The sequence below is a fragment of the Salmo salar genome, chromosome ssa14 (assembly GCF_905237065.1).
Source record: "Salmo salar chromosome ssa14, Ssal_v3.1, whole genome shotgun sequence".
Taxonomy (NCBI): domain Eukaryota; kingdom Metazoa; phylum Chordata; class Actinopteri; order Salmoniformes; family Salmonidae; genus Salmo; species Salmo salar.
The window spans coordinates 75,996,996-76,024,196 of NC_059455.1; the positions used below are offsets into that span (position 1 = coordinate 75,996,996).

General features: G+C 45.0%; 1 protein-coding gene across 1 annotated transcript in view; it reads right to left on the reverse strand.

Moving 5' to 3' along the window:
- Positions 1–26,608, reverse strand: part of LOC106570311 (PHD finger protein 14) — a 49,963-nt gene extending 23,355 nt beyond the window's left edge. The window contains 13 exon segments of the mRNA XM_045694808.1: positions 2,442–2,548; positions 5,178–5,284; positions 5,521–5,684; positions 6,047–6,193; positions 8,981–9,015; positions 9,018–9,117; positions 9,778–9,889; positions 12,712–12,871; positions 22,794–22,941; positions 23,573–24,003; positions 24,097–24,417; positions 25,420–25,536; positions 26,516–26,608. Of these exon segments, the coding sequence (XP_045550764.1) occupies positions 2,442–2,548; positions 5,178–5,284; positions 5,521–5,684; positions 6,047–6,193; positions 8,981–9,015; positions 9,018–9,117; positions 9,778–9,889; positions 12,712–12,871; positions 22,794–22,941; positions 23,573–24,003; positions 24,097–24,417; positions 25,420–25,536; position 26,516 (1,950 nt within the window). The 5' untranslated portion in view covers positions 26,517–26,608.
- Between the last annotated feature and the right edge of the window lie 593 nt (positions 26,609–27,201).

Here is a 27,201-nt window from a genome sequence, read left to right on the forward strand (position 1 = left end):
GGGGGAGAGAGAGACAGGTCATGTAGGGGGGAGAGAGAGAGAGGTCATGTAGGGGGGAGAGAGAGAGACAGGTCATGTAGGGAGGAGAGAGAGAGACAGGTCATGTAGGGGGAGAGAGAGAGAGAGGTCATGTAGGGAGAGAGAGAGAGAGAGAGAGGGAGAGAGAGAGAGACAGGTCATGTAGGGGGAGAGAGTGAAGGAGAGAGCGACAGGTCAAGTAGGGGGGGTCAAGTAGGGGAGAGAGAGAGACAGGTCATGTAGGGGGAGAGAGAGAGACAGGCCATGTAGGGGGGAGGAGAGAGAGACAGGTCATGTAGGGGGGAGAGAGAGAGAGGTCATGTAGGGGGGAGAGAGAGAGAGAGGTCATGTAGGGGGAGAGAGAGAGGTCATGTAGGGGGAGAGAGAGAGAGGTCATGTAGGGGGAGAGAGAGAGACAGGTCATGTAGGGAGAGAGAGAGAGAGAGAGACAGGTCATGTAGGGGGAGAGAGAGACAGGTCATGTAGGGGGAGAGAGAGACAGGTCATGTAGGGGCGGAGAGAGAGACAGGTCATGTAGGGGGGAGAGAGAGACAGGTCATGTAGGGGGGAGAGAGAGAGAGAGAGGTCATGTAGGGGGAGAGAGAGAGACAGGTCATGTAGGGGAGGAGAGAGAGAGACAGGTCATGTAGGGGGGAGAGAGAGAGAGAGGTCATGTAGGGGGAGAGAGAGAGAGGTCATGTAGGGGAGAGAGAGAGAGAGGTCATGTAGGGAGAGAGAGAGGTCATGTAGGTAGGGAGAGAGAGAGAGAGAGAGAGAGAGAGAGAGAGAGAGAGAGAGAGAGAGAGACAGGTCATGTAGGGGGAGAGAGTGAGAGAGAGACAGGTCATGTAGGGGGAGGTCAAGTAGGGGGAGAGAGAGAGACAGGTCATGTAGGGGGAGAGAGAGAGACAGGCCATGTAGGGGGAGAGAGAGAGACAGGTCATGTAGGGGAGAGAGAGAGAGAGAGGTCATGTAGGGGGAGAGAGAGAGAGAGGTCATGTAGGGGGAGAGAGAGAGAGGTCATGTAGGGGGAGAGAGAGAGAGAGGTCATGTAGGGAGAGAGAGAGAGAGAGAGACAGTAGTAGAGAGAGAGAGACAGTAGGGAGAGAGAGAGACAGGTCATGTAGGGGGAGAGAGAGACAGGTCATGTAGGGGGAGAGAGAGAGAGAGGTCATGTAGGGAGAGAGACAGGACATGTAGGGGGGAGAGAGAGAGAGAGAGAGAGAGAGAGACAGGACATGTAGGGGGGGAGAGAGAGAGAGGTAATGTAAGGGGAGAGAGCGAGGTCATGTAGGGAGAGAGAGACTTCATATTATCTCCCAGAGATTACTTAGTCTACCTCCTTCTCCACACACACACCCCACGCACTCAAAACCCACCCCACGCACTCAAAACCCACCCCACGCACTCAAAACCCACCCCACGCACTCAAAACCCACCCCACGCACTCAAAACCCACCCCACGCACTCAAAACCCACCCCACGCACTCACCCTGTCAGGGGCTTTATAGCCGTATCTGTAACTAGACTTCTAATCTTAACGATCCTTCTCGCTCGATCCCCCTCTCAGTCTTTCTCCATATCTCTCACTGTCTTCAAGGCCGGGGCTGCTTCTCTCCCTCCATCTCTCTCTCTCTCCGTGTAAAAGCATGTCGAGCGGTGCAATTAGCAACACACTCTCCATTAATAACGCTTAATACACGTGGCAGAAAGACTCAACGCAACATTAACTCCTCTGACTTTTACGCCGCTGTTTTATGCCCTTCTTCATTGGGCCTGATGGAGCGAAGCCCTGCGCCGCCACACCCAAGTCACATGGCGAAGGAGAGATGAAAGGAGAGAGAGAGAGCGAGAGAGAGAGAGAGCGAAACGGCAGGGGCCACAGAGAGATCGAGGGAGAAAGAGATGAATAGAGCGAGAGATGGAGAGAGCTAGACGGAGGAGGAACAACAAGGCTCTTAAAATGGTCTTTTTCATGGTACATAGTAAAACGGTGGTTAATGTGTCGTAGCGCAAAGCGATGCGGTTTATGAATGACACACTGTGTGTTTCTGAAGACTAGAGGCCATGCAGTACAAAGACATAGCACAGCTTCAGGGTGAGGACTCAGAGCAATGTTACTGGAGAATCACTGGTAAACCCCTAGTGACTAGTTGATAACAGTGTGGTTTAACATTTTGTCCACCATCTCCCTGGCCGTGTCTACTACCACAGAGAAGTCAAGCAAGCATTTTATTCTGTGACTTTACTGCCTGTACCAAATCAAATCTAATTTTATTGGTCGAGTACACATATTTAGCAGATGTTATTGCGGATGTAGTGAAATGCTGGTGTTCCTAGCTCCAACACTACTAACCTAGATGTAGTTGACAAGCAGCTTCTTCAGGTTCTTCTAACAGTGTGTGTTTTCCACCACCACTAACCTTGTTGTAGTCGACGTGCAGTTTCTCCTGCTCACTCTCCAGCTTGTCTTTCAGGTTCTTCTGTTCAGAGATATTGTCCTGGATCTGAATCATCCTCATGTTCCTCTCTGCATAGCAATAAGGACACCAATCAATAAACCACCATCTCAATCTACACACATCAATAGGACCGATCCCAATCTATCTCCATCTATATACAGGAAAAGGCAGACGAGAAACACAGTGTGCCAATCTGATGGGCGATAGCTGGGTGGTGGGGGATGTTGTTCTGATGGGCGATAGCTGGGGTGGGGGATGCTGTTCTGATGGGCGATAGCTGGGGTGGGGGATGCTGTTCTGATGGGCGATAGCTGGGTGGTGGGGGATGTTGTTCTGATGGGCGATAGCTGGGTGGTGGGGGATGTTGTTCTGATGGGCGATAGCTGGGGGTGGGGGATGTTGTTCTGATGGGCGATAGCTGGGGGGTGGGGGATGTTGTTCTGATGGGCGATAGCTGGGGGTGGGGGATGTTGTTCTGATGGGCGATAGCTGGGTGGTGGGGATGTTGTTCTGATGGGCGATAGCTGGGGGTGGGGGATGCTGTTCTGATGGGCGATAGCTGGGGTGGGGATGCTGTTCTGATGGGCGATAGCTGGGGGTGGGGATGTTGTTCTGATGGGCGATAGCTGGGGGTGGGGGATGTTGTTCTGATGGGCGATAGCTGGGTGGTGGGGGATGCTGTTCTGATGGGCGATAGCTGGGGGTGGGGATGTTGTTCTGATGGGCGATAGCTGGGGGGTGGGGAATGTTGTTCTGATGGGCGATAGCTGGGGGGTGGGGGATGTTGTTCTGATGGGCGATAGCTGGGTGGTGGGGATGTTGTTCTGATGGGCGATAGCTGGGGTGGGGGATGTTGTTCTGATGGGCGATAGCTGGGTGGTGGGGGATGTTGTTCTGATGGGCGATAGCTGGGGTGGGGGATGTTGTTCTGATGGGCGATAGCTGGGTGGTGGGGGATGTTGTTCTGATGGGCGATAGCTGGGGTGGTGGGGATGTTGTTCTGATGGGCGATAGCTGGGTGTGGGGGATGTTGTTCTGATGGGCGATAGCTGGGGTGGGGGATGTTGTTCTGATGGGCGATAGCTGGGTGGTGGGGGATGTTGTTCTGATGGGCGATAGCTGGGGTGGGGGATGCTGTTCTGATGGGCGATAGCTGGGGTGGGGGAGGATGTTGTTCTGATGGGCGATAGCTGGGTGGTGGGGGATGTTGTTCTGATGGGCGATAGCTGGGTGGTGGGGGATGTTGTTCTGATGGGCGATAGCTGGGTGGTGGGGGATGTTGTTCTGATGGGCGATAGCTGGGTGGTGGGGGATGTTGTTCTGATGGGCGATAGCTGGGTGGTGGGGGATGTTGTTCTGATGGGCGATAGCTGGGTGGTGGGGGATGTTGTTCTGATGGGCGATAGCTGGGGGTGGGGGATGTTGTTCTGATGGGCGATAGCTGGGTGGTGGGGGGATGTTGTTCTGATGGGCGATAGCTGGGTGGTGGGGGATGTTGTTCTGATGGGCGATAGCTGGGTGGTGGGGGATGTTGTTCTGATGGGCGATAGCTGGGTGGTGGGGGATGCTGTTCTGATGGGCGATAGCTGGGTGGTGGGGGATGCTGTTCTGATGGGCGATAGCTGGGGTGGGGGATGCTGTTCTGATGGGCGATAGCTGGGGTGGGGGATGCTGTTCTGATGGGCGATAGCTGGGTGGTGGGGGATGTTGTTCTGATGGGCGATAGCTGGGGGTGGGAGATGTTGTTCTGATGGGAGATAGCTGGGGGTGGAGGATGCTGTTCTGATGGGCGATAGCTGGGGTGGGGGATGCTGTTCTGATGGGCGATAGCTGGGGGTGGAGGATGTTGTTCTGATGGGCGATAGCTGGGGTGGGGGATGTTGTTCTGATGGGCGATAGCTGGGGGGTGGGGGATGTTGTTCTGATGGGCGATAGCTGGGTGGTGGGGGATGTTGTTCTGATGGGCGATAGCTGGGTGGTGGGGGATGTTGTTCTGATGGGCGATAGCTGGGTGGTGGGGATGTTGTTCTGATGGGCGATAGCTGGGTGGTGGGGGATGTTGTTCTGATGGGCGATAGCTGGGTGGTGGGGGGATGTTGTTCTGATGGGCGATAGCTGGGTGGTGGGGGATGTTGTTCTGATGGGCGATAGCTGGGGTGGGGGATGTTGTTCTGATGGGCGATAGCTGGGTGGTGGGGGATGTTGTTCTGATGGGCGATAGCTGGGGTGGGGGAGGATGTTGTTCTGATGGGCGATAGCTGGGTGGTGGGGGATGTTGTTCTGATGGGTGATAGCTGGGGTGGGGGATGTTGTTCTGATGGGCGATAGCTGGGTGGTGGGGGATGTTGTTCTGATGGGCGATAGCTGGGTGGTGGGGATGTTGTTCTGATGGGCGATAGCTGGGGTGGGGGATGTTGTTCAAGGTTACACACGTGTGAGCGTACATGTATACGCACACTCGCAAACACACACACACACAAAAACGGTCGAGCAAACACATATCTGGCAATGGCATCATCATTCATTTTGGGGGTCTTTATCCAAGGCTACATGCTGAGAGCCTATAGAACTCTGGCACATCTGTCTTTATTCTGGAAGCATCTGTCTTTAGTAACAACATTGACTAGAATAGTGTATTATGTTGGTAATGTAAGTCTATGTAGCCATCAGTCAGATGGTTTTTGTTTCCCTGCTCACCCAGGTAATAGTTGACGAAGTCTGCAGTGAGGGCGGGCTGCTTGTGTTTCCTGCGACCGTCCACACTTGCGCTGATGTCTGACGTGTCTACAGGGAAGATGTCCGTGCTGAAGAAGAAAAAAGGTATTTGAACCGACAACCCTCTGCTTCCTGGTCCACCTCTCTAACCTCAAAGCCCCTCCCTTACAAGGGGAAAAAGTTGCAGCTCTGGCACATCCAGTTGAAAAAAATCTTTATATTGGATTTTTTTTTTTAAGTATGGAGTGTGAATTCTACATTTGGGCTGCACCTCAATTCTTGGTTGCCTGAAGACCGTATTTTTCCTACAGACATTAACTCCTACCTGATGCCCATGAGCTCTGCCTTCCTCATGAGCTTCCTGATGGCGGAGGCGCTGGAGGTCAGGGGTCGTGGAAGCTTCTCCCGGGGGACCCAGGCCTGGGGCCGCGTGTTACGGGACAGCTCTGCCCTGGCCCGGTACTGCTGCAGCCGGGTGGTAATACGGGCCTGCCAGGGGTTCAACACAACACAAAGAAACACACACTTCATTATCTAATGACAGCTTGGCTGTGTCCCAAATGGCACCCTATCCTATATATGGGCCCTGGTCAAAAATAGTGCATTGTTTAGGGAATAGGATCCCATTTGGGACGCAGACATTACAACTTACAACCTCCCCAGGGTGTTTCTGCTGTGTTCTCCAACTCACTTGTTAAAATAAGTAAATCAGTCGAAGACTGAATCTTGCATATAGAACAATTATCTATGACGAAAACACTGACAAGCATTTCTATTCATGTTCAAAGACAACATTGTGCAGTCCTAACAGGGCAAGCCAGTGTGAGTCTGAGCCAGTCTTGACCTCTCACCTGTGCCTCAGGGGCCAGCTGCTTCTCTTTGTCCTGTAGAGACGCCTTGCAGTAGGACTGGAGCGCCAGGTAGTTCTTCCTCTTCCACTTCCTGTCATAGCGGTCCGCATGCTGCTTACAGTACGCAAAGAAGGGATCGGCTATGTCCTGGGGAAACAGACGCACACACACACACACACACACACACACACACACACACACACACACACACACACACACGTGTTCAAAACCTGATCGACCACAGGTGAACATCGCTTCTGGTGCACTGCGTATGGCATGTCTTTCAGCACTCTTAAGTCAAGAGATCTGTTTTCCTGTGTAAAATAGTCACTTACAGCGCATTCGGACCACTTGAATCTTTCCACATTTTGTTATGTTACAGCCTTATTCTAAAATGTACTAAATCGTTTTCCCCCTCATCAATCTCCACATTCTTTTACTGAAATATCACAATGTCATAAGTATTCAGACCCTTTACTTGGCAGCAATTACAGCCTCAAGTCTTCTTGGGAATGACACTACAAGCTTGGCGCACCAGTATTTGGGGAGTTTCTCCCATTCTTTTCTGCAGATCCACTCCAACTCTGTCAGGTTGGATGGGGAGAGTTGCTGCACATCTATTTTCAGGTCTCTCCAGACATGTTTGTTCAGGTTCAAATCCAGGCTCTGGCTGGGCCACTCAAGGACATTCAGAGACTTGTCCCAAAGCCAATCCTGTGTTGTCTTGGCTGTGTGCTTAGGGTCGTTGTCCTGTTGGAAGGTGAACCTTCACCCCAGTCTGAGGTCCTGAGCGCTCTGGAGCAGGTTTTTATCAAGGATCTCTGTTCTTTAGTCTGTTCATCTTTCCCTCAATCTTGATTAGTTTCCCAGTCTCTGCCGCTGAAAAACATCCCCACAGCACGACGCTGCCTCCACCATGCTTCACCGTAGGGATGGTGCCAGTTTTCCTCCAGATGTGACGCTTGGCATTCAGGCCAAAGAGTTCAATCTTGGTTTCATCAGACCAGAGAATCTTGTTTCTCATGGTCGGAGAGTCCTTTAGGTGCCTTTTGGCAAACTCCAAGTGGGCTGTCGTGCCTTTTACTGAGGAGTGGCTTCCATCTGGCCACTCTACCATAAAGGTCTGATTGGTGGAGTGCTGCAGAGATGGTTGTCCTTCTGGAAGGTTCTCCCATCTCCACAGAGGAACTCTGTGACCATTGGGTTCTAAGTCACCTCCCTGACCAAGACCCTTCTCCCCCAATTGCTCAGTTTGGCCGGGTGACCAGCTCTAGGAAGCTGGTGGTTACAAACTTCTTCCATTTAAACATGATGGAGACAACTGTGTTCCTGGGGACCTTCATTGCTGCAAACATTTTTTGTTACCCTTCCCCAGACCGGTGTCTCGACACAATCCTTTCTCAGAGCTTTACGGACAATTTCTTCAACCTCATGGCTTGGTTTTTGCTCTGACATGCACTGTCAACTGTGGGAACTTGTATAGACAGGTGTGTGCCCTTTTCATGTCCAATCAACTGAATTTACCACAAGTAGACTCCAATCAAGTTGTAGAAACCTCTCAAGGATGATCAATGGAAACAGGATGCACCTGAGCTCTTTTTTGAGTCTCATAGCAAATGGTCTGAATACTTATGTAAATAAGGTATTTCTGTTTTTTATTTTTAATAAATTTGCAAACATTTCTAAAAGCCTGTTTTCTCTTTGTCATTATGGGGTATTGTGTGAAGATTGATGAGGATTTTTTTTATTTGATCCATTTCAAAATAAGGCTGTAACGTAACAAAATGTGGAAAAAGGGAAGGGGTCTGAATACTTTCCCAATGGACTGCATGTAATTCAAAATAATAATTGTTTCATTGTTATGCGAGAAACATAATATCCATTTAGTGCTCTCATAGAGTGATGAACTGTGCTCAATGCTGAAGTACATTGCATCTTATTCCAGGAACTGAGTTAAGCGGTGGTGATTTTTCTCAGAAATGGTCTTCCAAATTCCATGTAAGAAAACAGCGAAGAACAATGAAAGCCTCTACTTCTTAATTATATTCCATATCCACAACAACCATACAGCTCACGTACAAGGTCCTAGGACCTTTTCTTTCCCCCTCTCCCTCCTCAGTCAGGGAGAAAAAAAAAACACTCCAAAACCCAACCGTTTTCCCCCCAGACAGGCAGGCAGCCCCTGGCTCCCCTAGAATCGTTTAGGCTTAAGGTGTTTCGGCAGATTTTATCAGAGGCTTCACCTGTTGATAGGGGCCCTTTGCCACAGCTCAATGGATTAAGTGGATAGCGGTGAGTAGGCACTTTCTGGGCCGGGTTTATCAGTACGCCGGCCGCCTTTGTGCCGCCGAATTAAGTGACGCGAGGTGCATACATCAGCTGCACTGCAGACGGATCCTGAATACCAGCTATAACCAGATCCTTAGAGTGTCATCATTATACAGCCTTCCATGTTTTATTACATTCTCAATATAAGACTGCCTATAGCAGGAGGTTGATGAAGGAGCCAGGGCCAGTTTTAGAGACTGTTTTAAAGGACTAGTTGTTTGGATCAGAGGATCTTACTGTAAAATGAATACGTTGCTGTCTTCTTATCACAGGGAGTGACCTGAATCCTGCACTAAGAACCCACCCCCCTATGTTGTTCAAATGCATTTCAGGGACTGTGAATGAGCTGTGCAAAGCTGTCAAAGGGTGGCTAATTTGTAGAATCTCAAATATAAAATATATTTTGATTTGTTTAACACTTTTTTTGGTTACTACATGATTCCATATGTGTTATTTCATAGTTTTGATGTCTTCACTATTATTCTACAACGTAGAAAATAGTAAAAATAAAGAAAAACCCTTGAATGAGTAGGTGTGTCCAAACTTTTGACTGGTACTGTATATATACACACAGGGTCACATGATTCATGTCCAGTCTTCTCTCACCTCCTCTGCAGCGGCCTCTGAGAGAAGCCCCTCCTCTGAGCACAGGTCACATGGAAGTAGGATCTGCACATGCCAGCATCACAGCTGATACACACGCCTGTCCGGGCAAACCGGGCGTCCTCGCAGAAACTGCACTCCTAGACAACAACAACAACAAAAAACTTCAGGCCAGAAACCCCACTCATGAACAAAAGGTAAAAAGAAAATGGAGATCTCAGAAACTGCACTCAGGGACAAAGGAAAACCTAGAGGTTCAGAAACTTCAACATTGACTTCGCTCAGTTCTGCCAAAGGAACAAGGTGACTACTTGGAGAAAGTTGCAAATGCTTTAATTATTCCCCTCTCAACATTTTTATGATAATACACATTTTCCTGCAGGAATTTCTTTTCAGTGTGAAAAGGCCCTGGATCATATTTTTAAAAGTCACTCTCTTCAATAAAAGTGTATTCTATTGGCTTAGTGACCCTCAACAGGGTTTCAGCTAGAATGAATGTCAGAGTGACTGTACGCTGATGGATCACTGTGCTTCGTTGGATGTAAAGTGTTGGACGGTAACCAACCACCCGAGTCACTTTATTACTGTCTTAATGTGCGGCTCCTATAAACCGGACTTATTCATCAACAGACAATGGGAATCCAAAAATCTAAAACACCTTCTTCAGTCTTCCACTTTGATAAAGCATGTTTGAAGTAATACGGATTGATTTTGTTTCACGCAATTTACACTGTTTAACAGAATATTTCAATCGCCATCACCATCATCTTTATTCTATAAAACATTTCCTTTGTACTTGCCTTGGCCCCATACTTGGAGTAGTTCATCTCTGTGAGAGTCACCGGTCGTAGTTTATCAATGTCCCCAAACGCTACTCCAGGGACGTAGAGCGCACAAACCACATGGACCCATCTAGAAAATATACATGAAAACAAACAAAGATGCTTCAAATAGCCCCATTGCTGATGTATGTGCCTACTTAACCAATGAAAGCAAAGACCATTATACACATTGAGAGTATACTAAACAGAGACTGGGTAGTCCACGTGAAGTAAACACAAGCTTTCTAATGGTCACAATTAAAGCGTTTGAACAGGATCTTAAACGCGTACAAATTTGTAACATTGTAAGAATTGGAATGGCAAGATTTTTTGATGTTGCAGGATGTAACATATAACACAAAATTTATGACGTTGTACACAATTGTGCACAATTTTCGGGGACCCGTTTTGGCTCGTGAGTGCTACTTTCAAAGCTACTGGCTGAAATTATACAAAACCTTTATAATGCATCTTTAAAACCTCTCTGGGATATGTGGCCCACCTCGACAACAGCCAGTGAATTTGCAGGGCGCCAAATTCAAACAACAGAAATCTCATAATTAAAATTCCTTAAACATACAAGTATTATACACCATTTTAAAGATAAACTTCTTGTTAATCCAACCACAGTGTCCGATTTCAAAAAGGCTTTACGGCAAAAGCAAACCATGCTATTATCTGAGGACAGCACCCCAGCAAACATACACATGAAATCATAATTCAACCCGCCAGGCACAACACAAAAGTCAGAAATAACATATAATGCATGCCTTACCTTTGAAGATCTTCTTCTGTTGGCACTCCAATATGTCCATTAAACATCACAAATGGTCCTTTTGTTCGATAAATTCTGTCGTTATACATCCAAAATGTCCATTTATTTGGCGCGTATGATTCAAAATACACCGGTTTCAACTCGCGCAACATGACTACAAAATATCTCATAAGTTACCTGTAATCTTTGTCCAAACAACTTTCCTAATACAACTTTAGGTATTTTTTAACATAAATAATCAATAAAATTTAAGACGGGATAAACTGCGTTCAATACCGAAGGAAAACAAAGTGGAGCGTGCTTTTCAGGTCACCTGCCTCTATCAAACAATACACTTCCCTCGACCCTCGTTCTGAACAGGGCTACTTCTTCATTACACAAAGGAAAAACATCAACCAATTTCTAAAGACTGTTGACATCCAGTGAAAACGATAGGAACTGCAAGCAACTGCCTTAGAATTCTAGATTCCCAATGAAACCCCATTGAATAGAGAGTGACCTCAACAAAAAATAAGTCCTGGTTGGTTTGTCCTCGGGGTTTCGCCTGCCAAATAAGTTCTGTTATACTCACAGACATCATTCAAACAGTTTTAGAAACTTCAGAGTGTTTTCTATCCAAATCTACCAATTATATGCATATCCTAGCTTCTGCCGGTATGATATAGCATTGTGATAAAGTCTCTCTCACTACACTGGAAGTTAATAGGAATATGACTTTTAGATTCATAAAGGTCAGATTTCAATACTGGCCAATGTCATAATGCGGGAAGTTGTCTTCTCTCAAATTAGCCATCGATCATATTTTGTGATATTCCTACCTCAAGAAATGTGTAATTTAAAAGAGGGTCTAACACATTTCTCCTATTTGTCTGCCTCTTCAGTCCAGGGTGTATTGCATGGTGTCGTTGTGAATGTCAGACTCCACTCTGTGAGGCACATCAATCTGCAGGATGAACATGGTGAGATTGTAGACTCCCAAATTGATAGTGCAATTTGTTCAGGCGATTTTACAGCCAACTAGCTACTTCACATGCTGATATTGACTTTGGTATTATTGTGTGTAGCTACGTTTGCTAGCTAGCTAGCCAGCCAATAGAGAGAGCATTGCATTGTGGGTGTTGTAGTCGACTTGAGCTGCAACAGATTTCCACAACAATGTTTACGTTGCTACCAACCTTATTATATCGACAAAATGACATATTTGTTCACAAAAAATACTGTTCTCACATATTAGTGTTATGTAACAATGTAAATAATAGGAATGAGTGGTTTTGGGGGGGATTTTTCCTTTAAGTTATATAAGTAAATTTGTGCTGACAAAGCTCTATTAAATTAGGCACTGCAAAAGCGTAAAATGTAAACAATGAAAAATTAACTGAAATGAATCACTTAAACACTTAAAAACGTGGAAATCTTCAGTAGTTGATTTCAGCAGCCCAAGCCACACTCTCTGACTGAGCATCCGCTTGGTGTGACACAATTTCACATGCAGACTTTGGGGAAGAGAATCCGAAGTCCAATATAAAGATATCCATCTCCACAGTTTAATTTGCTGTGTTTTTCATGCTCTAGTGAAGTAGTAAATTCGGGTGCAGGCTGGCTAAGGAGCACCATCAGCGATAGCGTGGCTGGAGTCTCCACGCTTCACATAACACTCTCTCTCTCTCTCGCTATCCCTCACTGTCTCTCCTCTCTTTTTCTTCCCCCATCTTCTTCTCCTTCCCTCACTTGCATTCTTTCCCCCTCTCTGTATTCCTACCCTTCTCTCCTTTTTTCCCCCGTCTTTCTCTCCCTCACTTTCTCTCTCCCTTCTCCATCTTCTATACTTTCTCCAACGCTGAATGTAGGCATGGAGAGAGGCTTGTCTACAGTAAATGACCATTAATGGCCAACAACTTTTGTTGATTTCCTAGTGTGTTGATTTCCTACAGTGTAGGTAATTCCTAGTGTGTTGATTTCCTATAGTGTAGGTAATTCCTAGTGTGTTGATTTCCTATAGTGTAGGTAATTCCTAGTGTGTTGATTTCCTATAGTGTAGGTAATTCCTAGTGTGTTGATTGCAATTCCTACAGTGCACGTGATTGATTCAATGTAATGCTCCGAAACAGGCAAATTAAATCATGTGAATCATGACTCACCTCCCAGCGTCAGTCTCTTTGAAGATCCCGTCCTGATTGGGGCAGAGCTCACAGCTAGGCGTGACTCCGTTCTTGCAAGCGTCGCAGAACCACGGTTCCGTGGAGTTCTCCGAGGCGGAACTCATGATGGAGTCACTCTCCCCGTCCACTCCATAGCAACCTGGAACACATGTAGAATGTCTGTCAATTACATCAGAGGTGCTTTCCATAACGCTGACCGGTAGCTAATACTGGCTAACATATTTCATTAGGTTTTACATTTCCTGTGAACATTGTGTCGTTAGCTAGTAGCTAACAGTTCCAACTTTACAGATTTGCGTCTATTCTATCAAGCAATAGCTCTGACTATCAGAGTAAGGGTTGCAGAATCCATTACAAGTTGGTGGATCCTCTTAAAAGGCGCAAAGGCTGTGTCACACCTAGGATTGAGAAGACCAGAGAACAATGCCCTGACAAGCACACAACATGGTGTCAACTTGCTGTTTGCTAGTTTCTCCTAAAACCTCCAGAAATATTCAGATTCTCTCTTAAACCTTTTGCTCCAGCTTTCTAAATGGGGAACATTTGATCATATTATCGAGACCTAAGACTAGAGAAGAGAGAGAAGCCACAAGCAAAGCATGTTAATGTTGTATTCTTAATTTTCCAGGGTTGCCAAAACAATTACTTTCGTTGATGCGGTTTCTATGGCTGCTATTACACTGGCTGAACGTGATCCGCACTACCAATGAGGGCAGCAATCAGCCGCTCTGCCTTCCATTGGAGAGATAACACACTGGCTCCTAATTCAGTCAAACAGCCTCCAGGCTCTCTGAGCTATGGGAGAGACTCACAAATCAAAGGCTCAATGTTGTACATACTCTGTATGCTCGTCACTCTGGACCACACTGGGGAATCAGTCCAGTCTGAAGACCCACTGGCGGCAAACATCCAGAAGCCACACCAGACGGCAATGTTTATTCAGTTGTGTGCATGTTTTTTTTCTTTCTCTCAGTGCGTAGATGTCCTCTATAGGTGCTCTCTGATTGTGTCCATTTGTTCTGCATCACAGTGAATAGACAGGCTAGAGTGGATTGAAAGCGATGTTCGTCAGTGTAGAAAATAGGGGGTGGTTATATAGTGTACTGTTGTATCCTGCAGGTTTATTTACGACCAGGTAATTGGCTTCAAACTGAGAGGAAGTCCAAGTCAGAATGACATTAATCAAGTCAGGATTACATCAATCAAGTCAGGATTACATCATTCAAGCACTGATTATTTCAATAGGGTAATTAGTACACAGCTGGAGCTTCACCCTGACCTCCAAACCACGATCTCTACCTCACATTTAACTACAACAAGAAAACAAAAAACATTTCCTTCCTTCTCAATGCTTCCCCCTGCAGTATGTGCGTCAAGAGGTTAAGTCCCCAGGTGCTCCAATATAGCTCAAGGTTCATTTTCTTAAAGAAAATATATTACTGAAAATACTGCTGGCAACAGTTGTGCTTAATAGTGATTGGTGCTTTTAATCAAAGAAACCGGGTTGTGAACGATCACCACGCTGGTTTTACCGACTTACGGCTGAACCGTCTCCGCAAATCTCCGATGTTCCTTTTGAACCGAGATACAAAGCTGGAAGCACGAAGCCATGGGGTGCTGGCTAATGTGAGCTAAGCTGACCAAAAGTGATGACTACGGGATAGCTTTATAATCCTCCAAGTGAAGATTATTCTTGTCAGAAATGACGAGCTTGGCAGTTAAAGAGGCTATAGGGGGTAGGGGTAGTGTATAGTGTCTACTAAATCAAGATGTACTTTTAACTGTATCAAGATTTAACAGTGAAAGAAAGGTCTCTCTGGGTATTTGGTGTTAACATATACAGGTGTGAATATGAGTGTGTGTGTGTGTGTGTGTGTGTGTGTGTGGTTCTGAATCTCAATCTGTTCTAATATGTAGATGAGGGAGGAAGTGTTGGAGTATCTCTCTTCTTCCCAGGATCAAAGGTGAAGTAATGGGCACACCTCATATTGGTGAGAGAGCAATCAGTTATTTTGACAGTCCATAGCTGGGTTCCCATTTTCATGTTGGCAGCGATGTCACACTAATCATCTCTGTACGGTTCTCAACACACCCAACATAATGTCCATCTCTGCCTCCTCCTGAGAGTGAGGTGGAGAGAGAGCACACAAACACACCTGTCAGAGCAGCGCCATTAAAGGGGAACTCAGTTCATTATTATCTATGCTGCTTCAGTGCTACTTGTTCCATCATTACATTCATCATTACATCCCATTTAGATTTCAAATGCAAATGAATTCAGACGGAAGTGGAACAAATCAATATTCCTCACGTCTATTACGGAATACACAAATATCTCAAGTCCACCGCTGTTATGTACATTTTGAGAAATGTCATAACAGCGGTGTTCTCTTCCTACATTCAGTTTTAATCAATTCAATAAACCATTAGGCTAGGTAAAAACAGGTTTGAAATATATACGCTTTTTGTGATTTAACTCATGTGGTTTTACTCACATTTACTCTATTCTAATCTCTATCTCCAGCTGAATCTATTCATCTCACTCTGTGGCTGCCTGTCAAAATATTTATTTTTCTCCCACCGAAAAAATAAAAAACTCAAGCATCCAGCACGTTCAAGATGGATGCTCTTAGATTAGTTCAATTCAATTTTTTCATGAATGGTAACACTTTCCATTCCAAGATTAAGTGGACCTATTCAAAAGCACTCATATAAGCAGAGCCGGTGTGCAAAATGGGGCATCAGAGACAACACACACAACTCTGATCTCACTGAATAACACCAATTACACATTATGTAATTGATGGTTTTCATGACAGATGTGTGTGTGACTGTTTTCAGAAGGATGGTTTTCAGATCTTCCTTTAAATCATCAGCACTGAATTCAAATTCCATAAGACGGAGAGCGATCTCTCAAAACATTACTTTATTCTCCTCCTTTTTAAAAACAATGCAATCATTCCCATGGCCAGTAAACCATAGAATAAATCAGTTACTCGTTATAAAGGGGAGAAAAACCACAAGGCTACTACGGATTGATAGCGTATTAATTTTGCATTTCAATTAGATTTGCTAAACCTGTTTTGAAAGGAAGACTGAGACAGAGAGGGAAAGGGGTAATTCAATAATAAGTATAATTCAATGTTCTCATCTGACAAAGGCCTGATAATGGATTACAAGGCCATTTCTAAAATGAAAACTAACTGTCAATAAGCAGCTTCACAATGACTTGCTTTCCTCTGTGGGTGCTGGGGTCCCATTCATTCATTCATTCATTCATTCATTCATTCATTCATTCATTCATTCATTCATTCATTCATTCATCTGTACTTCTCCTCCTCTAGGATTGAATTCATTTGAAGACACTGAAGACATTTACTATGCATTTGAGAGTGGTTAGAGAGCGGTTAGATACCTTAGAGAGCGGTTAGATGCCTTAGAGAGCGGTTAGATGCCTTAGAGAGCGGTTAGATGCCTTAGAGAGCGGTTAGATGCCTTAGAGAGCGGTTAGATGCCTTAGAGAGCGGTTAGATGCCTTAGAGAGCGGTTAGATGCCTTAGAGAGCGGTTAGATGCCTTAGAGAGCGGTTAGATGCCTTAGAGAGCGGTTAGATGCCTTAGAGAGCGGTTAGATAACTTAGAGAGCGGTTAGATAACTTAGAGAGCGGTTAGATGCCTTAGAGTGGTTAGAAAAATATTCTCCAGCCTCATCATAGAAAATCCAGTGGCGGGGCTGTTGGGTTCTTTTTTTTATTAAGGCGTGGGCCTTTAAATGCATTTCAGTGGCTTCAGGGGCTGCCCTTGTGGCATTAATGTTTCTGCAGTTAGTTGAAACAGCATGAGGGAAAACAGGGTTTTTAACCTTGAGCTGAGCTAGGCCCTTAATTACCCTGGTGTAGAACAGGACAATATGGAGGCCATATGTCTGCTAAGCACGAAGCACTTTATGAACCTCATCTAAAACTGCTATCGCCTTACCAAGGCTGCCTTCAAATGGAACTCCTACGAGGACTGCGTGACAGAGGAACGACAAGAGCAGGTATTGACAAATGACTATGCATAGGCTACTAGGCCTATACTTCAAACAGTACAAAGACTCTTTACAGTTCTGCAACAGACTAAACTATGTCATATGAAATGGACAACCGGTTGAACATAATGCTCAATATAAGGAATGGGGTACCATTTCAGACGCAGTCATACACTGAAGCATACCTACAGTAAAGGAGGATAGAAGGAAACTGTGTAGGATTTGTGCCTGTACGATATCTGTAGCGGATTTACAGTACAAAGGCCCCAAGGACACTGTCAGAGTGTCAGAGAGAGAGAGAGAGAGGACATTCGTAATCTACTGGGGCCTCAGTCAACTGTCTTTCTGCAGTTACTATAGTATGACACACACCAGACCAGTTACAGTCACAAATGGGCATTGTAAGGAGTAGGGCTGTGGCGGTCACAACATTTTGTCAGCTGGTGATTGTCAAGCAAATAACTGTCGGTCTCACGGTAATTGACAGTTAACAAACACATTCAGCATCTCCTGGCTTCCACACAGCCTACAAACCACTGATGCTGACCTTTAGAACATCTACATTTTCAAAAGTCTAATAAATCCATGTAATATAGCCTACACCTTCACAATAAATCCATGTAATATAGCTTAAACCATCATAATAAATCCATGTAATATAGCCTACACCTTCACAATAAATCCATTACTTATTTTAGACAGGTCTGAAGAAACATGATATGAAGAAAATGTAGTCTATTTCAGAAGAACAGAATAGCATACTCTGAGTTGTCCTGATGTGGCTATGTCATTTGGCTGTGGGCTACACTAGTTCATTTAGCAGACAAGATTTTCTTAGAATTCCGTGGCATTATTTTATAGTATGAAGAATACAATTGAACAAAGCTGAATAAAATAGAAAGGATATTTTCTCTGAACGATTTGAGGGAGTGCGCACACGGCTATTCTGTGTTGAGCGGTTAACAAAGAAATAGGTACTCCTACATGCTTAATTTAGAGTTATTAATGTAACTTTAGTTGTTCTACAAACATTGGGCTATATGTTTGATGTTTAATACATTGTAAGGCTGCATGATGAGAATCTAATGATGATTTGAAAATAGTTGTTTAAAAGGCATGAGCTCTGCTTTGTTTTTTGTCCATGCTGTACACCAGTCATTCATTCACAATTTGACAATTACTTGATAATGCTTATAATTTCACGCCGGAATTCCCCTTTGTGTGGCCGTAATGCACCCTTAAAAATCCATGCCGTTTGCGGCCAGCGGCCATTGTGCCCTTCTCCTTCCAAAGTTCTTGACATTTTCCAGATTAAGACATGAAGGTCAGTCAAAGTAGTGATGGACTGTCGTTTCTCTTTGCTTATTTGAGCTGTTCTTGCCATAACATGGACTTGGACTTTTACCGAATAGGGCTGTCTTCTATATACCACCTTGTCACAACACAACTGATTAGCTCAAACGTATTAAGGAAAGAAATTCCACAAATTAACTTTTAACAAGGCACACCTGCTAATTCTAATGCATTCCAGGTGACTACATCATGAAGCTGGTTGAGAGAATGCCAAGAGTGTGCAAAGCTGTCATCAAGGCAAAGGGTGGCTGCTTTGAAGTATCTCAAATATAAAATATATTTTGATTTGTTTAACACTTTTTTAGTTACTACATGATTCCATATGTGTTATTCATAGTTTTGATGTCTTCACTATTATTCTACAATGTAGAAAATAGTACAAATAAAGAAAAACCCTTGAATGAGTAGGTGAGTCCAAACTTTTGACTGGTACTGAATGTCTGAAATTTGTTTTGCTTAAGAATAGACCATTATCATGCACCTGTATCGAAACAGGGGCAGCGGGAAAAAATACATGTCATCTATGCACTTAAATAACGAATGGAGGACGCTTTTTGCGTGATTCATTTTCATGCCAGCCAGCTAGGCTGGAGTGTTTGATTAGATTTTCGATACATTTGCATTGATGTCAGAGTGATTAGAGGGACAATATAGTGCTGAGTACCAGGCAGTTAGCTAGTTTGGTAGGCTACTAATGACCATCAGCAGAATCAGAGCTTGGAGAAGCCTAATTACAGTGACTAAACGGTCACGTGGAATTTGACTTCCTTCATGACTCGTGACCGCTGGTGTGGCGGTAATACGGTCACCGCAACAGCCCTAGTAGGGACTCTTAAAAAAATCTAGCTGTGATTTCTAGGCCTGGGCTTAGTACACTCCACCCACCAGTGTTTAGCCCAAGGATGTAAAACACAATAAAAGTTTGTTTTAAACGAGAAGAAAAAAAAATCTCATACTTTTTAATTAGTTTGAACTACTAAATGTGATGTCCATTGCAGCGACAACAAAAAACATCCCCCCCAAACATTTTTTTATTCTACTGAATATGCATTTAAACAAATAAGCCCAAACAGCGGAGCCTAAATGAATTAAGCACATTTGAGAAAATAATTAACTTTACGGTCCAGAACTCGTTAGGGAGTGAAATCAATAGCACAGGGATTTAATTGGTGGTAGAATGAGTACACGTCCCAAATGGCACCCTATTCCTTATTAGTGCACTACTTTTGACCAGAGCCCTATGTAGGGAATAGGGTGCCATTTGGGACTCAACCTAGGCCTATTAATGACAATGTAATGTTCTTTATTAGGGGAGAGCATTTTAACAGCCGTGCTGCTTTAAAATGACACCGGATACCATTACACTGCTGAAATGGTAAAACGGCAAGACGAAAAAGAAAAGAAATTGCAAAGGGACATAAAAACAACAAACAAGTGACTGTCTTCGCTACTGAAAAGCTAGAATTAGCATTTAGGCTTCAGTCCAGAAGACATAAAGCAGACCGAGAGAGACAGTGGTGCAGTTAATGATGTCTGTCATCATTCACAACACACACCACACACACACCCACACACACACACACACAGAAACACACACTAGCCCATGCTAATCAAAAGCAGCTAGTCTGCATAGTACATTGCTGTGATAGAAACAGGCTGTCTGTACGGACAACTGGCTCTCTGGGCCTCTGCTCAGTGTTCACCGAGCCTTTTGATCTCTTCCCCTCGCTACACTGGACATCCTGCATCTTCTCCTTTCATTTTTCATCCATCACTCCTTTCCCCTGGTCTGAGGAGGAGAGTGTCTGAACGAGGGAATGTGCAGCGCAACAAAGAGGAGAACAAAGAGTTCTGGAGTCAAGCAGAGAGACGAGAGGAAGTGGTCGGATGACTCACCCGAGCTGCATATAATGACAGCTCATCTCTTCCTTACGATCCCTCTCTTGTTCTCTCGCTTTCTCTCTTTCCTGTTACCATCCCTTGTTCTCCCGCTTCACCCTCTTGTTTTTTTTAAGAGCACTGTGCCTCTACAGCCCAGAGAAAGGAGGATGGAGGACAACCCAGCACCTTTTGACCCCAAAACCATGAGCTATATGTGAGCTAGTTGGAGCCAAAAAGGCTAACAGAACAATCCCATAGAGTCTCAAGAGGAACAACTGAACAAGCTAGGTCACAGTTATACGTTAGTGACAGCAGCAGCAGCCTTGCTTTAGCATCCGCTCCACCTCCCACTACAGTTGAAACACCTGAGGTGGCAAAACACCAGTTCACTTTCCTCTCTTCTCCTCAGGGTGGGAGGGGCACTAGGCACAGAATCTGTTTTCAATTTCATGCCAGCACCGTCCCATGCATATGACAGGTTCTGCATTGCTGCGTGGGTAGGTACGCACGTGTTTGTGTGTGAGGATGGGTGGGGTCACCTTTCCAAGCTGCTGCGCATGGCTGCAGGTGAGCAGTTGTGACATGGAGGCAGCTGTTTGGGGCCAACCCTCTCCTGAACCAATCAACCCCCCTCTCCCTCAGGGCGCCTGGCACCATGGCGCAGCTGGCACCCAAAGGTTGGAGGCGGTTGGCGAAGGAGGGCCTTGTGTGTGTGTCTAAGAAGTGGCTGGCGAGGGTGGGGCAGTGTTCAGTATGGAACAGATGTCTGTTCAGTCGGGGGCGGCCACGACACTCCTACCTACCTGCCCCTCTCCACCACGGGAGGGGAAAATGCCATGCCGAGGCAAATGAAGGAGAAAGAGAGAGTTCCTCTTTGTCGCTATCTAACTCTTCTACAGTCCTCCAACTTGTATGCATGTCTTTTTGTGCATTTTCTACAGTCCTCCCACTCCCTCTTGCCATCCCCTTCCACTCGTTCACTCTCTACGCCTCTCCATCTCTCTCCTTCCGCTCTTGCATTTGTGTAGTCCCCCCCCCTTGCAAAATGTGCATCCTCTCGCTCTCTTCGTTGCAACAGAAAGAAAATGAAAGATTGTAATACAAGGCCATTCCGATTCAATTGATTTTGTAATAGCCGGAGAAAGTCTGGTTGGTAAATGGTAAATTCTTTCCCAACTGTAATTGAGCAAGACATTGGGAATACATGGACAGAATATATATAGGGAGGACAAAAATCATTGGATGCTGTATGTTACTACGAGCAAAAACATTTATAGCTTGGGCATTTTCTTATGGAGCACAACTTGTTCTGTGGCCCTGTAGTAAAGTAGAACAGGAATATGCATTGTTTGATCAGGAGCCTTAATACATTACTACGGTACAGATAATAGGCACAAAGATTAATACTCCAGCTGTTGATCCTTGATATCAACAATGCAACTTCATCAAAATCCAAACTAGTTGGTTTATTTTAAACCTATGAAGTTGCAGGTACAATAAATGACCGGAAACGTTTTACAAGACCAGATAGCCTGAGAAAAGTAACTTATTCCACCTGGTAAAACAACACAACCTAAGAACTGGCCTCAAAGTGCTCCTCCTGCCTGTTCTGCTCTGGTCTCTCCAATCCCTGACTCAGCATGGTCCCCTCTGTTCTGCTCTGCCTCTTCTCATGGAGATTAGACAGGTCTCAGAGGAACACAATATTAACACAGGGAGGGAGATGTGTGTGTTAGAGATAGAGAGAGGGAAGGAGATAAACGTAGAACCAGCTACTAGTGTCCTACAGTACTTCTGCTCATACACCATTGGTGATTAGGCCTGTGCTCCTCTCCCATGATTCTTGAGTGGGGTGTGTGCGTACTGTCTCTCCCTAAGAGCATCTGTGTGAGTGTTGCTCGAAGGACTGACTTGCAACACTGCACTTGAAAGACTCTGGCTCTTTCAAGGTTACCCTCTGATTTAGTGCTGCCAATGGCCATAGTGTGTGCGTACGTGCCTACATGTGTGCATACATTCCGTTTCTAGGGGCTTAAAAATCAGTAAAACATCTGTAAATAAATAAATAAATAAATAAAGTGGTCGTAATTGAAAATTATAGCTGTCACATTGATCAGTTGTGTGCATGGGCAGCGTTACCACGCCTGTCCAGAGGAGAAGGCCACATCTAACAGACGATTTAAGGAGCCATTGATTTTGTCTCCAACCAGTCAGAGGGAGACATAATGAGCTAATAATGCTAGATGAAGAGGGTTAGTCTGTTAGTTCCCCAGGCCAGGACTGTATGGGGAGAATGCACTTCTGGACGGTGAAGAGGTGATTATTTTGTGTTTGCTTCTGGTTGTGGGTATATGGAACTTGCAACCAAAACTTCTGTAACCCCAGCCTGGCACGCAAACACTGTCTCATCTTTAAATCTCTGCCTTGACAGAAAATGTTTTTCTTCTGACCCAAACCTGAACAGCTACCAATGTAGTCCTAGCCCTTCTAAATGTTTCTGATCTGTGCTTCCCATAGAATAAGAAAAGGCTACCTCTCCAGGCAAAAACCTGTCCACAAACATGAATTTTACTTGAAATAAACCAACCCTTGAAATCCTATCGTTGATTTGTGGTTGAAATCTGGTTGAAATTAGTGTACTTTGACCACTTTTTGCATTTTCACCCAAAAGTTCAATTGATGCCAACGGCAGTATGTTGAAAAGATACAACAGATGACGTTGAAACAACCTTGGTTCAAAGTATTTTTCCCTGGTGGGACTGTTATATACAGTAACCTATCTATCTGGAGCTGCTAACCTTCGTGTACGGTCACGCCACAGTTATCACACTGGATGATCTCGTCAGCGTCCTCGCTGTTGTCTCCCAGACACACACAGCAGATCAGGATGTGTTCCATCCTCTGGGCCGCCGCGCTCCACGTCTGGGCACGCTCCAGCAAGGCATCCTGGGTAGACAGGAAGTGGGAGACACAGTAAAGTTTCAGTAAAACTATTATAAATGCACCCGTACACACTACATTGTGTTGGGCTGTTGTATACATATTTTTAACTAGGTTAAATTTATCTAAAAAAAGTATTTTTATCTCCGTGTTTGAATGTAACACACGGTTACGTGTGATTCTAATATGCTTGTATGCACCGGACCCCAAAAATAAAGTTTCCGGCCTCTGCAAACAAAGTTTGTCCAAGTTGTAAGTCTAAAACCTCTCACAATCCCCCCTCTCCTCTGGCCACAGATCATTACTGATAGATAGTAGTAGGCTAAATCTCATTCACACTGATGGACTCCAAGCTAAGTCGATTAGCCTAACACAGAGCTGTAGCTCTCTAGCGGTTTCTGTGGTTGTCTCACTCTGATACCATCCAATCTCCTCATTGGATTATAGAACTCTGTGGCACATAGCAACATAGTGCTGGGCTGGCTAACACACTGGATCCAATGAAGGGTTTAGAGAGTTATGCAAACTTGTCTAACAACTTTCACGACTACATGATACACCTAAATGCTGAGGGCCTGAGGCAGTTTGCTAACAACAAACTGTGATACTGAGGACAAGGACATGACGCTGTATTTACCTCATTGCTCTTTCCCTGTGACATGCTGTCGTTGGTCAGCTCCTCATCAAACACACTGCTGCTCTTCACTTTCCTCTTGGGTTTCTTCACCTCTTTATCACTGTCGCTACTGCTCCCTTCTTCATTCTCATCTTCATCACCACCATCGTCATCCTCGTTGTCGTCATCATCATCACTACCGCTCCCTCCGTCGTGGTCCTCCTCGTCCTCCTCTCCCTCGCTCCCTCCTTTCTGGGCAGCCGCCGTCTTGCCCTTCTTCTTGCCGGCGGAGGGCCTCCAGTCATTGTCGTCTTCGCTGTCGTAGTCGTCCATCTCGTTGAGCTCGTCCATGGTGGTGAAGTCCAGCATGGGTCGGTTCCGACGCAGGTTCCACTTCTTGGGCTCCTGTGTGGCGGCCGTTGTTGAGCCTCCGTCCTGTGCATTACCACTACCTGGATGAAAGTTCAAGGGGTTTTATTGGTCACGTTTACCAAAAACATAATTTCAAAACATGAATATAAAAAATACATTTTAAAACAGCCTACCTGTGCCACTCCCGCTTCCTCCGCTCCCAGCCTCTGTGTCCGAGGCCTTCTCCTCTCTCCTCCGTCGGCCCCTGGGCACCCCTGATGGAGCAGGGTCTTTAGTGGTGGTGGTGCTAGTGTCATAGGATGGCTGCTGTTCCTTGGTCTTCTCCTCTTCCTCAGTGGGGGTGTCGTCACCTGTCAGCTCCTTGGTCTGTTCTTCATCGATGCCGTCCGTTGCAGAGCCGATGTTGTCCGAGCCGCTGTCATTGTCAGAGTCCTCAGCAGCGCTCTCCTCCTTGGACCCCTCCTCATCACTCCCAATGGCACTACCCTCTGACCCTAGAGCAGGGGAGAGAAGGACAGAAGGCATGTTCAACATGGAGTATGAATCAAAGAATGTCTGCTGTCATAATCTCTCTCTTTTGATGTTATTTTCTTGTATTGAGACACTTAAAGATAAACATGACCTGAAGGACTGTTATGATCAAATCATGTTGATAAGCGATAACAGCGAAGTTGAATTCAGCTCTCTAATCTGCAATGCAGATCAACAATCAGATTAACAAGAGCTGTTGGATTTCAAGGCCTCAGTTGACAGGTCCAGTGATCAAAACCACAGAGCCCAGGAGGATCACAGTCATTGTAAAATGTAAATAAGAATTTGTTCTCAATTTGTTCTCAACTGAATTTGTTCTCAACTGACTGTAGAATCTCATTATCAGCTCTTGGCCACAGTGTGTGTGTGTGTGTGTGTGTGTGTGTGTGTGTGTGTGTGTGTGTGTTTCAGATAGGATGGATAGAGACCTCAGGGCCGACCAGAGCGATAAATCCAGCCCAGGCAGACAGTGGCAGGTCGAGATCGCCTCAGTGGCCACAGCCTGTCTCTAGATCATGCAGGGAGTCAGTGAGAAGCACACCGCTCTACAAGGTCGCTACCAGACACAGACAAGCAGGGTGATGAGGTCTTCATCTATACTTCGGGACGCCTGCACCTGACAGTGGGGCGGCACTGGCAGACACACCGGACAGAGAATCTTGGTGGAGAAGATATCACAGCTGCACATTGAAATGTCATTCAAAGCTATTCAAGCCACAGCTAAATAGAGCATTCATGATGAGAAGCTTAGTCTGCAATAGAAACCACTGACTTGCTTTTGGGGACATTTCATTTTTGGTTTGAAGGCCTAATTCCGAGTTCCACCTTTCTCCTCTCCAGTTCTATCTGAGCTGACAGATGATGTGAATCGCAACATAACAGGAAATAACTGCATATGTGGTGGGAAAAAAATTGTAATTTACAGGGGGAGTGGATGGAAGAGGACCCTCACTGCTGTTGGTTACCTGAGGCATCTGCGTCTCCCACTTCGAAATCGCTGTCATCTGAGCTGTCATAATCTAAAGCGTCCAGCAGAGAGGCAGCCAGAGGCTTCACCTGCCTGCGCTTTGACCCACGGTCCACTGGGGAGAGAGGAGGAGAAGAGCGGAGAGGGGATTCAGTGCCATGGAAGAAAAGCACCACCATTATTATAATTCAAAGCATGGCCTGGGTCGTCATTTAATGTACTGAACGTTGCAAACATAAATTCAAATCATGATTACAAATAGCTCAAAACAAACAAAATAAATACTGCATTTTATTCTGCTGCAAATTTTCAGCTGCCTTGCTTTGTGATTTTGTAATGATCAAATGGAATGGTCTGGGGATCAGACAATATAGCATATGCAAGCACCGGTATTACATTGCCATTTTAGTCATTTAGCAGACGCTCTTATCCAGAGCGACTTACAGTAGTGAATGCATACATTTTTTTTTTTGTACTGGCCCCCCGTGGGAATCGAACCCACAACCCTGGCGTTGCACACACCATGCTGGCGTTGCAAACACCATGCTCTACCAACTGAGCCACAGGGAAGACGGCGGTGCTGGTAATCATAGCAACACACATCTCTGTCTGTGGTAACTTTGTTGAGACAAGAGTGCATGTTGTTATGCAGTGCATGTAAAGCACAGCTAGCTGGTCCTGCAGGGATATAACTAGAGCTCGCTAGCTTTCTCCATTCAATTATTAAGCAGATAATGCTAGCTAGATAGATAGCTAGCTAACTAACTAACTGACAAATTATCTAGCTAGCCTGTTAGCTACTAGCTAGCTAAAGCTAGCTTACAAAACACATGTTTTGACAGATAATCCAAAAGCATAGCTACAACTGTTACAATGTAGTTAGCTAGCTAATTAGATAACGTTATTGATTATGAGCTGGCTAGATAGCTACGTTAGCAAGATAAACAGCCGTCAACTGTGAGGCTAGCTAGCAATGACTCGAACGGACCGTAGGTATGTTTATTCCATTCTCTTCGGAAAATGTTTTTTTTTTCTGCATAAAAGCATGCTACTTTCTTCTATCAAATGTGCATTATATTGAAAATAACACTCACTTTATCCGTTTTCTCGTTTTTACTTGATTGAACAATGGCACAAAGAACGCCTCCTCAGAACATGTTATGCGCACCACGTTTGCTACAAGAAGTGGTGACGTTCAGCACAAAGGGATGTTGTAACCCTGGTAACCGTGTAATTGTCTTTGATGATGAAGAAGGTTTATGTAAATTCTCGAGGTTGGAGTATGACGAGATAACACAAATAAGAGGGTTTTTTAAATGGCATTTGACACAGATACGGACATAAGACCAGGACCCTCAATAGTCAATACAAATATATGTTTAACATTGTAGGCAGTATTTTCTTTGATAGGATGAAATACACCTCAGTCCCAGTGATGTCATGGTAAGCCTGTCAGTCCTGTCAGTATTTCACATTGACACATCCAGGTTGCTACAGCATTAAAATAATCCTGCAGCAACAGGACATTATTATGTGGATTATATTCCATGGACATTTTTGTAGGGGTTGATACATTTTTCGTAAGGGACAATAAAGTCTGAAATGTGAAAGTGGAAATAACAAACTTCAGAATCCTTTTTAAACCTCAAATATAATATAAGTTTAAGTTCTCCTGCAACAGTGTGATGAAATGAATATCCTACATTTGTAGATATGGAATGATTAGGTCAAAACCAGATCTGATAGAACAAAAATATCCCCAAATCTTTATCTGGGTTGA